This window comes from Lepisma saccharinum, chromosome 8 (assembly GCF_977018435.1).
Source record: "Lepisma saccharinum chromosome 8, izLepSacc3.1, whole genome shotgun sequence".
Taxonomy (NCBI): Eukaryota; Metazoa; Arthropoda; class Insecta; order Zygentoma; family Lepismatidae; genus Lepisma; species Lepisma saccharinum.
The window spans coordinates 81112354-81131188 of NC_139236.1; the positions used below are offsets into that span (position 1 = coordinate 81112354).

At 35.5% G+C, this 18835-nt stretch overlaps 2 protein-coding genes across 22 annotated transcripts in view; both read right to left on the bottom strand.

The window, feature by feature from the left end:
• LOC145991584 (uncharacterized) overlaps positions 1-628 on the bottom strand; it is a 52104-nt gene extending 51476 nt beyond the window's left edge. For both annotated transcript variants that reach the window (XM_083127634.1, XM_083127633.1), the window contains exon 1: positions 503-628. In XM_083127634.1, coding sequence (XP_082983760.1) covers positions 503-550 — 48 coding nt within the window. In that variant the 5' untranslated portion in view covers positions 551-628. The remainder of the gene's footprint in view (positions 1-502) is intronic.
• A 4547-nt stretch (positions 629-5175) lies between these two features.
• Positions 5176-18835, bottom strand: part of LOC145991205 (uncharacterized) — a 75526-nt gene continuing 61866 nt past the window's right edge. For all 20 annotated transcript variants that reach the window (XM_083127114.1, XM_083127122.1, XM_083127118.1 and 17 more), the window contains 7 exons: positions 14976-15035; positions 12893-12910; positions 10645-10677; positions 8626-8652; positions 7625-7657; positions 7418-7444; positions 5176-5400 (listed from right to left, as the gene is read on the bottom strand). In XM_083127114.1, the coding sequence (XP_082983240.1) occupies positions 5336-5400; positions 7418-7444; positions 7625-7657; positions 8626-8652; positions 10645-10677; positions 12893-12910; positions 14976-15035 (263 nt within the window). In that variant the 3' untranslated portion in view covers positions 5176-5335. The remainder of the gene's footprint in view (positions 5401-7417; positions 7445-7624; positions 7658-8625; positions 8653-10644; positions 10678-12892; positions 12911-14975; positions 15036-18835) is intronic.

The window sequence follows — 18835 nt, forward strand, 5'->3', positions numbered from 1 at the left end:
AAAAATACGAATACAGAAAAATTCTCAAATCATAGTTCATTTATTTCTTCAATATTTGTGTTATACATCAAAAGTTCCTCTGAATTATTGTAAAACATAAAATAGGTTATCATTGCTAAAAATATATCAACTTGTTTAATAGCTGAAACCGAAGTCTCACAAATATCTGTGGGATGGATGAAAACTAATCAAGTGACCACCTAGGAAAATGTGTATACCTTTTTTTTGTAATTTCTATATTTTCTTCCTCATCCTTATTATTATAATGATTATATGTAGCTTATTAATTCATATTATCCTTTTTCTTTACCACTAATATGTACTGTGTTTGTCTCAATGTCACTGTTCACTAATCCTGTCATTTTCTCTATCTTCATGTTTCCTTCACTCTCGCTTCAACAAGGTTTGGTTGCAAGAGCGGTCCCAAGAGGCCTTCAATAAATACTATTATACATTATCACTATTATCAATGTGATATTACCGTATATTATCGATCACTTACCTTGCAAAATGTGAAGTAACCAAATAACCAGAATAATCCAGTCTTCATAACGCCAGTTCTCCAGAAACGTTACTTCATTCAGTCGTACCTTTTTACACTGTTTTATGTTAGTCTTTTGTTTCTGCCATCGCAAGAAGAAAAATAATTAATATTACGAATCACGAACAACGGGTATTTTGAATGCTGTTCCTGCACTTTTTCAAACATCGTTTTTGTGTACATATCAAAGTGTTAGTTTCACACAACAATATATAAGGTCTTGTGATATTTTTGATGTGTAAAGAAATAGTTTAATTTATACTCTGTCCCGGCAATCTCTGGAGAAAAAGTAAAGTAAAAAAGTAAAGTGCTCCCCTGTGCATAGCACCAGGCCATGAAGGCGTATAGGGGAGCAACCGAACGAAAATAAGTCTCTGCGCAAGTAACGCCGCGAAACGGCTCCACCAATGAGCACGTGAGAGGGAACGGGATTGCGCGGAGGGGCCGACAGCAGATACCAGACTTCGCAGCAGCTTGTACTGCTTCGCTTTGCACACCCGATTTCCCCACTTTTCTGCCACTATGCGCGGCCTTGCTTCGCAGATTCCAGGGATAGAATATAATTCAGTATTCCGCACAGAAATTCAGCAACGTAATTTAATAATACACTATTTTTAGAGGGTTCAAAATAATTATCTAATACTGGTTAATAAGAAAAGTTTTCTTTGCCTTAGGGCCTCCTCGATGGCGCAGTGGTATCGTCGTCGCCTTGTAATCAAGGATTCCCGGGTTCGGTACCCGGTGGAGGCACATGGCACACTGGTTCGGATCCCACTTTAAACTGTAGGTCCAGTCCAGATTAGCCTTTCTGTGAATAAAGTGGTCTTAAAACAACAATTCAATTCAATTTCTTTGCCTTAGATACGGTACATGCAAGTAAGGGTACAACGACTTGTCGGACACCCTGTATATCCAGAAATTTGCATTTTTTGTCCCTTTTTACCAGTTCTTTCACGTTTAAAGTCATTTCTTGCTCTGTCCATTCTTCACCACAATACATACAGTTCTGCCACTTTCATGGTCGAGTCGGCACCTGAAGTTCCGTGTTCGACTCCCGGTATGAGTATGGTCATGACTTTGCTGTGACGCTTCTCTGCTAATCATAACAATGACGTTGAATCCTGATTACACAAAGTTGAGACACTGCCAAAAGTACTGACATGCTAAGGCCAGGATTCGAACCAGGAAACTTACCTTGCGAGATTGTGTGTCGACCACCCAACGCCTGTGAGGACGTGGTTGCATTTCTTTATGAGTATCCTCTTAGTAATTTAAAATAATCACCATTCATCTTTATCATCACGATTAGTCGAAAGTGACAGAAAAACAAAAGAATCAAAATACAATATATATCTTGAAACTTCAAGCTGTTCTTCATCACTTCTTCCTAACTTCCAGGTTTCTTCTCCATACACAAGACAATTTATTACATCTCTTCCTAAGTTTCCAAAGATGAACAAAACAACACGTGTTGTTAAAGATTTCCGTCCCGGCTTCGAATCCTGGCCTGTTGTTCTTTGTGAGTGCCCTTTCATCAATTTCATCACATCACAACTCATCCTCATCTTCGCGATTAGCCAAAAGTGGCAGAAAACTAATTAAAATTAACCAAATCTGCAAGAACAACATAACGATTTATTTTGCTAAATAACGAAGCTGGTGCGATTGTCACTTTTGCTGTGCACAATACTTCAAGCGAAGAGAACGTATCTATCGCAAGCAAATTGCACAATTTTTATAAGTTCTGGTGTGTCTCGGATAACGTGTAAGTAATTATGCTCTCATTTTTGGTTTGTAATTGACATAAGGACGGACTGACAAAAGAAATTGTTGTAGCATCATAATAGTATTGCAGTATCTTTCAGTCCGTAGAAATTGATCCTTATAATTCTGAAAATTTTCGAAATATTTTACAGGTCACGTAATTTATATTGTTGTCTTCCACGAATAAACAGTCAGATCGTCCTGATTTTTCTTTCTTAAACTAATATTTTGCCGCCCTGTCATTCCGCAAATTTTCATCTTTGTATCTACAGCAGTTGGCCAGATATCGATGAATCTTTGTCAAGTTTCGTTGTTCTTTTCCGCCCTTGGCAACAGCCCCTTACAGCAATCCGAAAACGTTAGTACCTTTCCTGATTGACAGGTGGCGGTGTGGAGCATGTGCTTCGAAATTAGGTTAGTCGGGAGAGTCGTCGTCCGTTTGTGCTTCGGGGTCGTTACCATTTTACACTTTTTAACGTGTGTTGTGTAATTACGTAGTGCAAATTAATTGTAACAACTTCGTTAAACTGTACTGTTTGTTTAATTGATTACGTACGACTGAGAAATTACGGTGGAAGTGATTTATTATCGATAGTTCAGAGAGACTTTTGTCACATTTCTGCAGTATCGAACAGAGGTGGGCTGGAACCTATAAGGTAAGTTCTGTTACTAATTGTGCATGCTTTGACGTAAAAATTGACCAATTACACTCATGAATATCGTCACTGAATCAATATTAGTTAAGATTTACGTTAAGGCTACGTTCCGAAAGCAGATTTAATGGCTTTAATGTAATAAGTTCGCTATCTGAAAACAGACTACATTTCAAGCTGTTTGATCGTACAAAAATTTAATGGCGGCCTCCTCGCGAGATTACGAAGATAAGGGAGGTCTGTAATTTTATGAATGTTCGTTGATGCATGTGAGAAGAAACACTGTGCACATTTTTAACGTATTTTCCTCAACACTTTTACTACAGTACTTGGAGGGTATGATGAGATAAGTAGCTTTTGGTGATCGATGCTACGAAATTAGGTCTAACGTTTAAGTTAAAGTTAGTGAAGTGATGTGATCGTACCAAACCGTAAAGAATGGCACTAGCGCAGAACCCAGAACCGCCTAACATCCCACCAACACACTCCCTAATTTTCTTTAACATGGACCAAATTAATGGTCATTTTGAGTCTACATGGACTCTTGCACTCTCCTAAATACGAACTTACTACCTCCAACTGTAATTGCGTCTGATTTTTTCTTGTGAAACTAAATAACGGTGGCGTGTTGTAGAATCCCACAATACGTCCTTCATGAAAAATGCGATGAAGATAGAAATGATCATATTAGCTATGCATTTGTTTTCGTTCGTGGTAGATTTTATAAATATTAACAACATCTCTGAAGATGGTGTTAAGATTTGTCGATTTGTTGCGGTTCTGCAGAAAAACATTTTTGTGAAAATGAAAATTGTCGCCGGGGATAATTTAACTGATAAGTTGCAACAATGCTGGTCTGGAACAATGTACGCCAAATCATTCCATGCAACGACAATTAGAATAATTTTACTTAAACATTATTTTGGAGGCAATTATTGAAACTTCCGGAACAAACAAGATTATTTTCAAATATTTATTGTAAAATATAACAATCTTACATAAAATAAAGGAGTTTGCATTGTGCATAAAATCCCTTGTAATCAATTTTGTATGTTGAACTGAAGAAATTAATATAAAACTACTTGTGGCCGCTTTCCTTTAACATTACACAAATAATGTTAAAAATATTACAAATATTACTACTATTATTGCAAGAATGATTGATTGGGCTAACCATGAAAATATTCCACTACTCAAGGAATACCGTTTTCCTCAATTGTATACAATTCCTTTGTAAGAAAAAGCACCTAGAAGTAATTTTTTTTCTACAGTTTGATATTAATATAAACACATTTCACAAACCTTTTAACAACATTGTTAGATATTTGCTCTCTAATGATTTCACAAATATATCCTTAAAGTTCACTATTTGCATTCAGAAAACTATCAAACATTCCACACGTTTTAAAAAATATTTTTTTTTGGATGATTCTTCTTTTTTTTAATAATATATTGTCTAAATTTATAACAGCTTCAACAGAGTGCGCTGCATCATTTTTATATTTGTTTAATGTATGCTGTAAGATAGTTTACTCCTGTTACATAGTATTTGCCCAATTAAATAAGCCTTTTTACCTGTCGCTGTACTTATTTATGATTTATTTGGTTTAGATGCACTTGGAACAACGCCACAATTGTGAAAATAATTCGTTATGAAATTCTTTATAAAATTATTTCAATAAATACAAAAATTTATATCTTTAAAAATTTGTATGATAATGTTAATCCTCGGACTCGAGTGAATCATCTCGAATTTTAACAAACTCAGATAACTTTTAACACTTTTTTTTATTTAACTTCCTTAGTTGGTATTCGTTGCACTTCTGATTTAATTTTATGTTTATTTTATGAAAATTTTTCGCAGCCATAACAGTTCATTGTTGATTTCCAATCTCCTCTTACAATGAGCTTTTTATAACGAATTTTCAATGCAGACGTCTAAGGCAAAAATTTTAAATTTAAGTTAGGTTTTAAGTTTTTCAGGGAGGGTATTTAATTTTTTGGGGAGTAGGGAATGTGCATAAAACTATACGGGTTGGTATGAAGAAAGGTGTTCTCAAGAGTAAAGATATGTTCCTTAGAAGAAAATTTTATAATAGAAACTTACTATGTTAGCATACGTTTATGCAATTTTTCAATATATATTCATATACGTCTTCATTTGATAGCAATGCTTCCAATCTTAAATTCTCTCAAAATGTAAATTATTAGAAGGAATTAATATATTTGGCAACAAATGATAACTTAAAATATAGGAGCTTTTGTTTTAATTTAGACATCTAATAACTTCAATTTTTGAAACCCAATTTGATTCACAATGTAGCCAGATTACTTCCAACAAGAATTTAGTTATGAATTTGAAAAACCCAAAGCACCATTATCGTGATCTTGACATCTCTCTGTTGTATGGAGATATGACTGGATTGAACGGCTGGTACATTCCTGAAAGACAAAAAACATTTTAATAGTTTTTTTTAAACATATAAATATCCACTCCTCACAAAAAGTTTGGAATATGATTATATTAGGCATTAGGTGATTGGCACGGCCTTTGAGTGCAACAACATATGGTATATGTCTGCCTGCTGAACGTTCTTGTGTTTTGCCAGCGTGCCTATCAACTATTGCCTAATATAACAATGTTCCAAACTTTTTGTGAGGAGTGTATATACATACATGCCTAACAATTCTAATTACTTGTATATAAATTATATGTGAATAAATCACATTAAGTAATACAAAATCGGTATAACAGATGTCACTCCAGTGTAAATTTTGATGAAGGTTTCAATTGATATTTAAATTTGTTAGTATATTCAATTTATTGGCAAGGTATTTTGGGATCATTTTACTGACTTCATAGTTCAGACAGTATATAGTCCACGCTTTTACTTCGTTAACGTCGAAGACCTGAAGAAAGCCACCACCACGAACGAGGGTAGGGATAAATAGCGGGCGAGTAGTTTTCGTCCAATCACGCTCAACCATCAGCCAATGGACGCAGCTGTCATTCTGCTCGTCTACTCCACGTGGAGTCTAAGTCACATGACTACGGATACTTTGCAACTACAATGTGGAGACCGTGGGAAGGTGTTTGTGCGCGAAGGGACAAGGTGGCGTAGAGTAGATGTGGAGAGTATATGTGTGGTAACACTGAATGTGATTGTTGCAGCTGGTGGGTGCACTCCGTGGACTTTAAAGCCAGCCGTTCGTTAACGTAGCTAGCGCGTCGACTATACAACTCGTGTCTGCATGACGTTGCATGCTCTGATAAGTTGTAACCGAATTGCATGCACGTAGATATGCATTAAAGAAGTGATTTCGTAAGAGGACTTCATCCGAATACAGATGCAGGAAGAAATATCGGATATACATTGAGAATTGTGGATGTATGAAATTGAAAACTCTGTAAATCTGTATAATTTGAATTTTTACAGTTAGAAATTGGTTCATTTTACGAAAGATAAAACTCTGAATTCTCCATTCCAATTTGGTTAGTTGTTCCGCTGGGCTCCATATTGATAAATGATCCGCAATAAATAATAAACATTGAAAACCACATTGTAACTCGGTTTCTGCTGGCGTAAGAATGCAATTATGAGAAAATCAATTTATCAAGTCAATGGTCCAAACTGATATAGAATGAAACAGAAAGAGTATCACGCCTATAACCGCTATTCGAACCAAGACTCGTGGTTTCCTAGACATTTACTATGACCTCTCCGTGACGGAGTAGAGCAATAAACTTTTTGTCGCGATAGGTAGCTTACTGGTAACTGATCGTGAGATCAACCAGTACGTTTGTATTTTTTTTCCTTGTTAACGAGCGTGGTTTTTCTGCCACTTTTTGATAATCGCTACGATGATAACGATTGATGATACGATTAAAGTTATGAAGGGACACTGACAAGAGTTCGATACCCGGTGGAGGCACATAGCGGTTCGGATCCCACTTTAAACTGTAGGCCCAGTCCCGATTAGCCTTTCTGTGCATAAACCCAAACTCAAACAAACCTATGCCTACGCCGGGATTTGCACTAGAGGAAATTAGTTGATTTAACCGAGCTGGAGATCAACTGGTACCATCCGGATAAAAAAAATATGTTCACGTGAAAAAGATTAGATGATCGAAATAAGTATTAGAATAGAAAATTGTAGGTAAAAGATAATGCCCAATGAAAAGTTCTATGCATAATGGAGCCGGCCTCTATGAAGTAGTGGTGAGAGTCACGCGCTATAAAGCCAGGGGTCCTACGTTCGAACCTCAGTCAAAACATGGCTCTATCATTGTGTTTGTACAATTTCTTTATCATGCAATCTCGTCGTCGCGATTAACCCAAGAGGCAGAAAAGTTATGTAAATTACTGAATTAGGAATGGATTCAAATGCAGTACATTTTCCACTAACATTGTTTTAACGAAATATCAACAAGTTTGGGTAAAAATTATTGTACACTTACGTCGGTATCCAATCGGCGGGGAATATACTGAAAATGATAAAGTATTATAATGTTATTAATGCTGCTGACTTATTTAACACTATTTCTAACGTCAGTAAGAGCAGAAGGAAAAACAAATTAAATGAGTTTTAAGTCAACTAAACAATTTTATATTAGTACCGTACCACAAATTAGGTGCAAAAGATCACACAAACTATTAATACTTACCAGCTGGCATAGGAATATAATCTCTCATCTCTTCTGCAACAGTGAAGACAACAATTAGAGAATAGATTTCAAGACACCGAGAAAACAGTTATTGACAGTGTAGAAATATGGATCAACCTAGAATACTATGGATAATGAGAGTTCAAATGACTTGTTCAAATTTTAATATTTTATAACATTAGTAATTGTTCGTTCATATTATAGACACTAGTATATACAATATCTTTAAATTATGTATTGCTATATAATTTCCTACCCTTTTTTTAAATAATGTGAAAAATACAAGGCACATTGAATAATTTTATTTTTATGCTTCTTGATGGACGTTACTTTTCTGGTTGTGTGTGCTGGGCTGTCAACTTTCGGTCCTTGGTTCGAATCCGCGATTGGGTGTTTCTTTGTGACTAATCCTCATTTATCTTCATCGTCACGATTAGTCCAAAGAAACAGTTACGTAAATAAGAAAAATACAAGATATGTAAGAACGCGGATTTTTGTAAGATTTTATATTTTTACCTTTGTTTGTAGGTCGAAGAAAATTACAAATATCGACTAAAATCATAGTTAGGAACGACATGCGTGAATTTCAAGTTAGTAGGTAATTTTTTAAAATTTTTCGAGGTACTGTATTAGTACATGTTTTAAGCTTAGGGCCACCTGCCACTTTTGGCTAATCGATACGATGAGGATGAGTGATGATATGTTGAAAATAATAAAGCGACGCACATAGGGAACATCTATGCCCACACCTGGATATGCACTAGAGAACTACATTGGAGAAGAAAACAGATAATGCCCAATGACGGATTACGGACTCTGCCCTACGTTCGAACCTTAGTCAAGGCATGGATGTATCATTGTGTTTGTCCCACCTGTTCATCACGTATCGCGAATAATCCAAGAGGTAGATTTATAGTGATGTTAATTACTTAAATCGAAATACATTCAAATGGAAAACGAAATATCAACAAATTTTGGGTAAATATTACTGTGTAACTTACGTCCGGATCCAACCGACGGGGTATATACTGAAAACGATAAAGTATTATAATGTTATTAATGCTTATTTAACAGTGTCTATTCCTAACGTCAGTGAGAACAGAAAGAAAATGAGAATTAAGCTTGTCAACTTTAAAAAATAAAATTCCGGAAGATTTCTTTAGAGCCTTCGAAGGCTAATGCCCTGAATATCAGCTATGATCTGTTTGTGATCCTGTTACTGTGAATACAAAATTGAATCAACTTGATCAACCACAATTTGTAAGTAAACAAAACAAATTCAGTGTACAGATGAACAGTCTCTTCTTCAGCTGTAACAAATTCTTGAAAATAAAATAACATAAATTTATTTGTAATCTCATATTCCGCTTTAAACTTACTCTTTCTCTGTCAACAATCGAAATAACTTTTCCACGCGTCATTGAACGTGGAGGGATACTTTCTTTTCTTTTCTTGCTACTATGAGATCACGATAACTGTAACGCAATTAATCTCAGTGTAACATACTACGAACTAAACCTAAAGTTCAAATTACTAACCCTGAGACCTTCTGCAAACCAAACCACGTGCATGCAGAAAGCATTACAAACTCATAGAAGTAAAATAATCCACACGAAAATCCAGCGTTGTTACAGGATTCATTACGTAAGGTAAAACAACGGCTAATTTGTAGTATGGGATACGCTGCCGCAAATGACGTCTCACTTTAAACCCAATGCTCTTTCTTTTGTACTTATTCCTTCACCTTTATGGTTAACTCTTTGCACGAGTAATCATTTCCCATAAATTTGGCTTCTTTCTTTCATGCGAATTGAATACATTTTACTTGCATTTTTAGACAAAATGATATAACATGGTAATTTATATTTCTAAGGTTTGATATAGATTGGTTTTTGATTGATTGATTGATCGATTTGGTGTTGTAAGTCCACTTTATGCACAGTAAGGCTGATTGGGACTGGACCTACAGTTCCGAACCACTATGTGCCTCCACCGGGTATCGAAGCCAGGACCCCTTGATTACAAGGCGACGACGCTACCATTGCGCCATCTGGGAGGCCTGATGTAGATAGGAGTGTATTTAAAATTTGTTTGTAGATTTTATGTAAATTGTATCTTATGTAAATAAAATATATAATGGGCATAAACAGTCATATGCAATGCTGTAAGTCCAATAAATATATTGATGATGATGATCAAAACAAGACAAAGAAAGTTCGTAAATTTTTTGCAGTTGGAAACTTTGACAAGCATCCTAGCATCCTAATAACGATTTTTGTTCCACCAAATATAGTGCACTTCGAAAAATAACTCGGTGGCATGGCAAGGCAAGATAAGTGTGAACATTTTGTAGGAATATGCATTGTAACTTTCAATGAGCTTAGAGATTTGTGTACATAATGATATTTTATAGCAATGGTTATTTTCTAGAAATAATCATGTGAACAGCAAGGAAGTAGTGCCACTTTCAACATGGCGAGCTCTATTCGGTAGTCGGCGGTCATGAATCAGCTGACGCGGAGTGATACATCGAATCGGTGAGACGGTTTGTTTACAGAAGGTCTCAGGGTTGGTGATTTACACTTTAGGTGTATAATGTAGCAAAATTGGAAATAGAGAAGTCTCGAGATCTTGACGCAACAATGCATCTGTTTTCGCTTTCTTGTAACTGCAATTCTTGTAGTGCTCTTTCTTACTTAAACAATTAATCATTTTTCAGGAGTCTTCAAAGAATATTGTGAATATTTATTGTTTGGTTTGCCATGACAAATTTCTTCGCTCGGCAAATGCATATACCAAAGGAAAGTTAAAAGATAATAATTAAAATACAGTGAATTCTTTTTTATTCCAACTCGGACACCTCGAATTCCTCCGTAATTCCCATTCCTTTCCGGGAGGGATTGGCAAGCCTAATGAGAAATTAAGGAATAAAGAATTAAATGAATTATAAGGAAGCTAAAAAATATATATATATTAGTACAAATTAAGTGCAAAATATCACGCAAAGTATTAATACTTACCAGCTGACATGGGAATATAATCTCTCATTTCCTCTGCAAGAATGAATATAGCAATTAGACACTAGATTTCAAGGCACTCAGTGAAAAGGTATTAACAGTGTAGCAATATGGATCAACCTAGAATACTATGGATAATGGATTTTTTTTAAAAAAATTAATATTTTTTAACACTAGTAACCGTTTGTTTGTATTATAGTCATTAATATGCACAAAATATATTTTTTATTATATATTACTATGTAATTTTCTCATTTTTTGAAATAATATGAAAGATGCAAGGCATATTGAATAATTGCATTGTTATGTTTCTTGTACGTTACTTTTCCGGTTGTGAATGCGCTGGGCTTACGTACGTATTACCGATGATCCCGGGATCTAGTCCCCGCGTGGGTGTTTCTTTGTCATTTTTATCTACTCGTAATTTATCTTCATCGCCACGATTATGCCAAAGACGTAGAGATAGTTACGTAAAAACGAAAAATACAAAATACACAAGAACTCGTATTTTTATGCGATTTTCTATTTTTCCTTTGTGCCTACTACAACAAATATGCAAGGTCTTCATACGAGACTTATACTCGGTCCCAGCTAACTGTGGAGCAGGCAAATGAAAACAAGTCTCTGCGCAAGTAGTGACTCGAGACGGTTCCACCAATGAACACGTGAGAAGGAACGGGATTGCGTGGAGGGGGAAAGCGACTGCCGTTACCAGCCTTCCCAGCAGCGTGTACCGCTTCGCTCTTGCCACTCGATTTCCTTCGCTTCTCTGACGTTATGAGCGGCATTGCTCCACAGTTAGCTGGGACAGAGTATAGTGGAACTGAATGAAGAATGTTGGAGCTTACCTAGGTAAAAAAAAAAATCAAGAATCAGACTTGCTTTCGTAACATAGATATGTAGATCAAAAGCTAAGTGCGGACTCTTACCCCCAACTATACTTTACATGAGGAATGACAATACATAAAAAATGCACGCCAATTTTTAAAGTGACAAGGTTCCTTACATGCAGTACTAATTCCTGCACATGTTACATTTAATACTAATAGTGACGTTATTTTATGGTAAAGAGAAAGTACACCATGATTAAATATAGAATATAATAATTTTAAAATAATGAAAACAATAACAATGACAAAGGATAATATACATTTTCTGAAGTCGTCCCTTGATTACATTTCATCCCGTTGCTGTGCCAACAGGTATTGCTTGACGCTTCTTTTGAACGTGGAACGAATAGACAGATTTCAGCAAGGTAAAATTTTATCTCATTGTGTTCTAAAGTGAACGTTTATAGGCTAAGTTCATTATCACTAGGGGAAGGATTTTAAGGTGCAAAATTATGGTCTGGAAAGAGAAAAACAAGTTTCTGAAAATGTTCTTAGAAAGGTGCTGATAATATGTCTTTATTCAATGCTCTCTTTTTGTGCGCCTTCTGTATATAATGCGCGCGGACCGCGTAGAGAACTGTGGATCTGCCGAATAGGTTTCGTTGAAGTTTGTGTTTTCTCTCGTGGGTTTTGCTACATTATCTTGGAAACTATTGGGGCTGCAGTGATTATATTATACCATTTTATAGCTCTCGTTCTGCTCTACAAAATGAAATTATAGGGTTTTATGTAGATGCTCAAGAAGAGTGAAAATCATTTATTTGTCTGACCATGTTTTTAACAAAACATGAGAGGAAAGGAAGGAAAAAGGTGCTGAAGCATCAAAGAAGGGGTAAAAATGGAATAAGTGTGATAATCTCACGAAAAGATGCAAGAAAATGTGTTCATTTTACATGATTTCATGTCCTAAAATATATATATATCTCAAACGATCGGTGTGAAAACAGCTATATTTTTGGAAAGGTGCTGAATCTTAAAATCCTTTCCCTAATTATCACCATGCTCCCAGTGAATGGAATTGTGTTGGATAATTTGATCATTTGGTACCCACTACTGAAATTTTACCTACGGTGACTTTTCCTGTACGAAAATTTAATACTTGGAAATGCTTTCCTGGTGTAACATTTACCTAGCCAATAAAATGTAGGTTAATAATGCACCACGACCCCATAAATGTATAAATGAATTCAAGTCTGGATAAACCGGATATCTGTGTCTTAGTTTGTTATACCTATATGATCATTTTACACAAAATATTAAGAATTTATGAAAGTAATTTATTAATAGTATGTTTTTAATAGTATGTTAGGATCATTTTAAGGTTATTTAAGCTACAATGTTTTAGTGAACATTGAAGATACCTGTAGGTTCCTTATGAACTGGAAAGAAAAAAAACAAATGTATTACAATGCGTAGACTATATACGTATATGTATATGTGAATATATATATATATATAATATACAGGGTGTACTATAAGTAATAGCGCAAACTGACACAGTTGAAAGTACTACACGATAATGGAAGCAAAAAAGTTCAGTAAACATGTGTCCGCAAGCGAGATAATTGCGAATGTTTGGTTTTTGTAAACGTCGTCCTACTTGGTAAAATGCTAATAATGTGTGGTTAGAAGCCGTCAAGGATTGCATTTTGTAAACATCGAGTGCTTTACTCCTCTCGCGTTCCGAGGTTTGCTCTTTGTTTACAAAACAGAACATTTCCGAGAGGTGGCGTTGTAATCAATAAACCTCGGATTTTAGGTTTTAACCTATTTTTTTCCTTTGCAGGTATCTAAGAAATAATAAGTTATGTCAGAGTTTCGTTAAGAAACGCAGCAACTGATCAAGTTTTATAGTGCCTAAAATATCGTATTTTGCTTGTTAGAACCTATTTTAGGTTTTTGCGCCTAAATCAAGCCTTTTTCAGGTTTTTATATATTTTTAAAGGTTTTACGGAATTTTTATGTCACACAGAGGCATTTGCTTTTTTTGGTCACGAAAAAATTCTATGACGAACGTGTTTGAAACGTACTCTCTGTCGATTTCCCTTCCTCTAAGTTCATGCTGATTTTTCAAAACTCTAAACAAAGCAAAATGTCTGGTGCCACTGCTACCTGTACAATCCAAAGTGGTCTGATCTGTGTGGTCTTGCTCACTTTCGCGTCACTACGGTGCTTTGTGGCATTCACGCCTTCCAAACTAACATTTCAGCTTTGATGTTTGCACCACTGACTATGTTTTTGTTGAAAGATAATTTTCAGCATATAAGATGATCCTCACAGACAAAATTGCGGAGTCTGACTGTGGATAACATGAAAAAAGATTGTTGCCTAACTATGCGGCGAAGAGTGGATTTTAATACCAAATTCCAATGGTAAGCTCTCGCATTGCCGTAGGGTTAGTATATATTTCAGGATATAGGTGTCTCATTTTCATTGCCGGTGACTACCCAATCAGCATTTAAAGTTTTTTTGAACCTACTTCAGGATTTTTCGAGTCTAACTTAAGATTTTTAGGACCTGTTTTAGGATTTTTAGAACCTATTTTAGGAACGTAAAATAACACTTTTTAGAACCTAAAAATACGAGGTCTAGTAATCAAACAGGATGGATACAACCAGTACAGAGAATTGTACATGCTTGTGACCAATTCCGAAATGAACCGACAAATTCCGAAATGAATTTGGGTTGTTCGAAAGAATTCTAAACTCAATGCGGAGTCGCGTACAGTATTGCATCCAGTTGCAAGGACGACACCTTGAACACCTCCTTTAACGGGTACGAGTGTACAGTAATTGTAACATGTAACATACCAACGTTTGTTAAAGTAAGTACAATGTTCAATAAAAGCAATGAGATCTCCAATGACCCTTCTCACTGTGTTATTAGCATTTTACCAACTAGGACGACGTTTACAAACAATGAAGTCGGTGGCGGTTTGTAATCTCACACATTCGCAAATACCTCGAAAACGGCTCGTTTGCGGACCCATGCTTACTGAGACTGTCTTGCTTGTATTATCGTGTACTTTCAACTGTGTCAGTTTTCGCTATTACTTATGATACACCCTGTGTGTTGTGTGTGTGTGTATATATATATATATATATATATATATATATATGTGTGTGTGTGGGGGGGGGGTGCGTGTGTGTGTGTGTGTGTGTGTGTGTGTGTGTGTGTGTCTTTGAATAGTCGCAAAGCGTGCCACCATGGTAATAGAAAACTTTATCACTTTCCGGCAGAAAAAAAGATTTAATGGCAACCGTGAATTTGTACCTCATGTCTGCATAAATACAGAATAGAAAATGTCATTATTTGAGTTTCCTTGACATTGAGCTTCCAATGAGAGTAACGTTTCTGGGAAGAGCTGCTCATGTTGATGTTGTTGTTCTTGCACGACACATATGTTTTTAATACAATGAAAATTCGTAAACTTTTATTACTTACCAGTATTGTCCCTTAGGAAAACTTCGCCGCCGCTCTCTTTCAATACCTCATCTACATTTACTGAAAAACACAAAAATAATGTCCATTAGGAACAGATCGCAAGAATAAACACAAATATACCCTAAGTACGAAAATTACATTTATGTTTCTACAGCTAAGTTCTTAATGGGTAGCCTGGGCATGGATATTTGTGAGTGTCCATTCATCAATTTCATCATATCATCACTCATCCCCATCTTCGCAAATTAGCCAAAAGTGGCACAAAATGCGAAGTAAAATAAGGCAAATCGAATCAAATAAAAATCTTAATGGTAGTGTAGAAACTTACAGGGTGATCCGTTTGATATGTCTGAAAAGTAAACCGTTATATACAGGAGGTTAATGTAAGTACATATCTCTGAGGAGTTAGTTGTAATGTAAGCAGAAGGGATGTAAGTTTCGAATGAGAAGAGGTTTACATATTTCAACCGTTTGGTGCTAGACAAAGATGGTGCCCTCGCCACAACAGCACGCACAGTGTGTCGTATGGTATGTGACATTTTTGAGTGTTAAATGCGCACTAACGCCGTCACGTGGCTGAAGTCTGTAAATGCCCACTCATTCGAAACTTAAATCCTTTCTGCTTACATTACAGCAAACAGCTCAGAGATACGTACATTAATCTCTTGTACATAACGGTTTATTTTTCTGACATCTCAAGCGGATCACCCTGTAGTATATAGAATATAATATTAATTTTGTCTCTTTCTCTCTTTTGATGATCGAGAACGTTGAATGGTTGACTTATAGTCTCATAATCGAAGATTCCCTGGTTGCCGTACGTGTTTGTGCTGATCGACGTGTCATCAATTTCATTTACTCACCCCGCTCTCTTATCGTCTCGATTAAGATAAATAATTACAAAAACATAGTAAAATAAATTACATTTCTATATCTCAAGCGGATCGTTCCCCCCTAAAATTAGGTTTTTCGTTGAATAATGAGAAAATGGGTTGCAATAGACTACATGGAACCATGATTTTACCTTCCCAGATATTACATTTTCCTTCTTTACACATTTCCACCTTACTGGTCCCAGGGAAGCAAATTGTAAAATATTCCTGGATTACACTTTTTCCATGCATTTTAAGTTCTTTACCCTCATATTTGGACAGAAAATGAAGCTTTATCCCCACAATTGTGGATAAATTTAAAAATGTAAAGAAACAATTCAAACACAGGGTTTTCAGGAGCTAAGAAAAATTTCTTCTTTTGTATGATTTCTTTGAGAACTGGTAGCTGTTGATGAGAGAGACTGTTGGTCTGTGTTGAAGGGTAGGATGAATTTCTCTGATAACATTGTCTTAGGATGAGCCTGTTTTGCGTAAAGTGATGATCATCGGTGGTATGCTGTGATGCCGTAATGTATTGAAGTGTTTCAATGGACAATATTTTGGTGTTCCCCCTGGAATCATTACAAATGGGACTGTTTAATTAGCACACATTGATTAGTGAAATTGACTATCCAGCATTTCTTTAAATAGTACCTAACTTACTTCCTTCACCAATTGAGTCACTTTTGTTTTTTCTTGTATGCAAAACTTAATTGGACAAAACAACAAGAAGAGCAATGTGAAAACATTGAACTTTCCCTACACAGTATTCAAGAGTAAGTTGTAAATTGACCTAAAAAACGTAGGTTTCTAATGTTTATCTGCCCCTCCATCTAAACAGGGGTGTTCATGAAACCAATTCAATGATTGTTTCACAAGACATATACAGAATCTTAGCCAGGAATTCCTAAGCAGGGTTGCTACGCCTCTGGAGAACAGAGAAATGTCAGGGAATTTGGCTTGTCAGGGAAAAATCGGGGAATTTTGCAGATCATCTGGAATTTACATGCATTTTGGAGTCTGCAAGAGAAAAAGTTCACTGTCAACCTAAAACCCATACATGGAAGGAAACCACTCTACGCAATTACAATCCTAAATAATAATTTTGTATATTATGTAAATTATATATAATTTGTATATTATGTTAATTCCACATAATTTAGGAATTTCTATACGTGAGCGCCAAATTTCAGTTCCACGAGTGGCGTCTTGTCGCCGTTTCGACATTGCAAATTGCTCATTTCCACAAGTGGCGCCGTCCCGGTATTGCAAATCGATCACTTCCACGAGAGAGAGAGAGAGAGAGAGTGAGAGTGTGTGTGTGTGTGTTTTTTTTGTGTGTGTTTTTTTTGTGTGTGTGTGTGTGTTTTTTTTGTGTGTGTGTGTGTGTTTTTTTTGTGTGTGTTTGTTTGTTTATATTGTGTAGTAGTTGTGGTGTTTGTTTGTTTATATTGTGTAGTAGTTGTGGTGTGTGTGTGTTTATATTGTGTTATAGTTGTGATGTGTTTGTGTGTGTCTTGTGTAGTAATTGTGCTGTCTAATATGTTTGTGTTTGTCTTGTGTAGTAGTTCCTCCATTCATATCGGGGGTTAGGCGTAGAGCTGACAACTCTGCACTGTAAAAAGACATGTCAAGAAACAGAAATATAAGGCCATGGATGTTCCCAAGGTAAAATATTCCGGAGGTAAAATAGTCCCCCGTTCGGATCTCCGGGTGGGGACTACTTTGGGAGGTCCCTGGACTAAGGATAAGATCTACGTTAGGAATAAGGATATTAAATTAGGCACCTGGAATGTTCTGAGCCTTTACCGGCCTGGGGCATTTCAGTGTACAGTTAATGAGATAGTGAAGTATAAATTAGATGTAGTAGCTGTCCAGGAAGTTAGGTGGCCAGGAGAAGGGAATTGTAAAACTAAAAATTATACTTTTTTCTATGGTGGTACTGAAAATCATAATTTTGGAACAGGCTTTTTCATAAATAATAGAATTATCTCGGCTCTTAAAACAGTAGAATTTATTAATGATAGGATATCATATGCAGTTTTACAGGGTAGGTGGTGTAAAATTATTTTAATAAACATACATGCACCAACGGAAGATAAAGATGATAATACTAAAGATGATTTTTATACAGAGTTAGAACAGGTCTTTGATAAATTTTCTCAGTATGATATGAAAATTCTGTTAGGTGACTGTAATGCACAGATTGGCAAAGAAGAGACATTTAAACCCACGATTGGTAAAGAAAGTCTTCATGAATTAAGTAATGATAATGGTATAAGATTGATTACTTTTGCAACCTCAAAGGATTTAATTGTGAAAAGTACCACTTTTAAACATAAAGATATCCATAAATATACCTGGTCTTCTCCAGATGGTAAAACTCATAATCAGATAGACCATATTCTCATTGATAAGAGAAGGCATACTAGTATAATTGACGTTCGTACACATAGAGGTGCTGACTGTGCCAGTGACCATTATTTAGTAATTGCTAAATTAAGAGAAAGACTCTCAGTGATAAATCATAAGCAACAAAATCTAAAAGTTATAAAATTTGATACAGGAAAGTTTGATGATGAAAGAATTAAGAAAGATTACCAAATTAAACTGTCAAATAGATTTGAGGTTTTGCAGGATTTAAATGATGATGAAAATATAAATGAAACAGACGTAAATAAGAATTGGGAGCACATACGTAATGCAATAGAATCAGCAGCTAAAGAAACTATAGGATACCATAAACCAAGAAAAAGTAAGCCATGGTTTGATAATGAATGTCATAATCTAATAGAAATAAGAAATCAGGCTAGACTTAGGTGGTTAAATAACTCTGATGATACAAATCTAAGCAATTATAATACAGTAAAGCGAGAAGTTAACCGCACGTTTAGAAGTAAAAAAAGAGATTACTTGAAAAGCAAAATTAACGAAATTGAAACAAACAGCAAAAATAAAAATATCAGAGATTTATATAAAGGTGTAAAT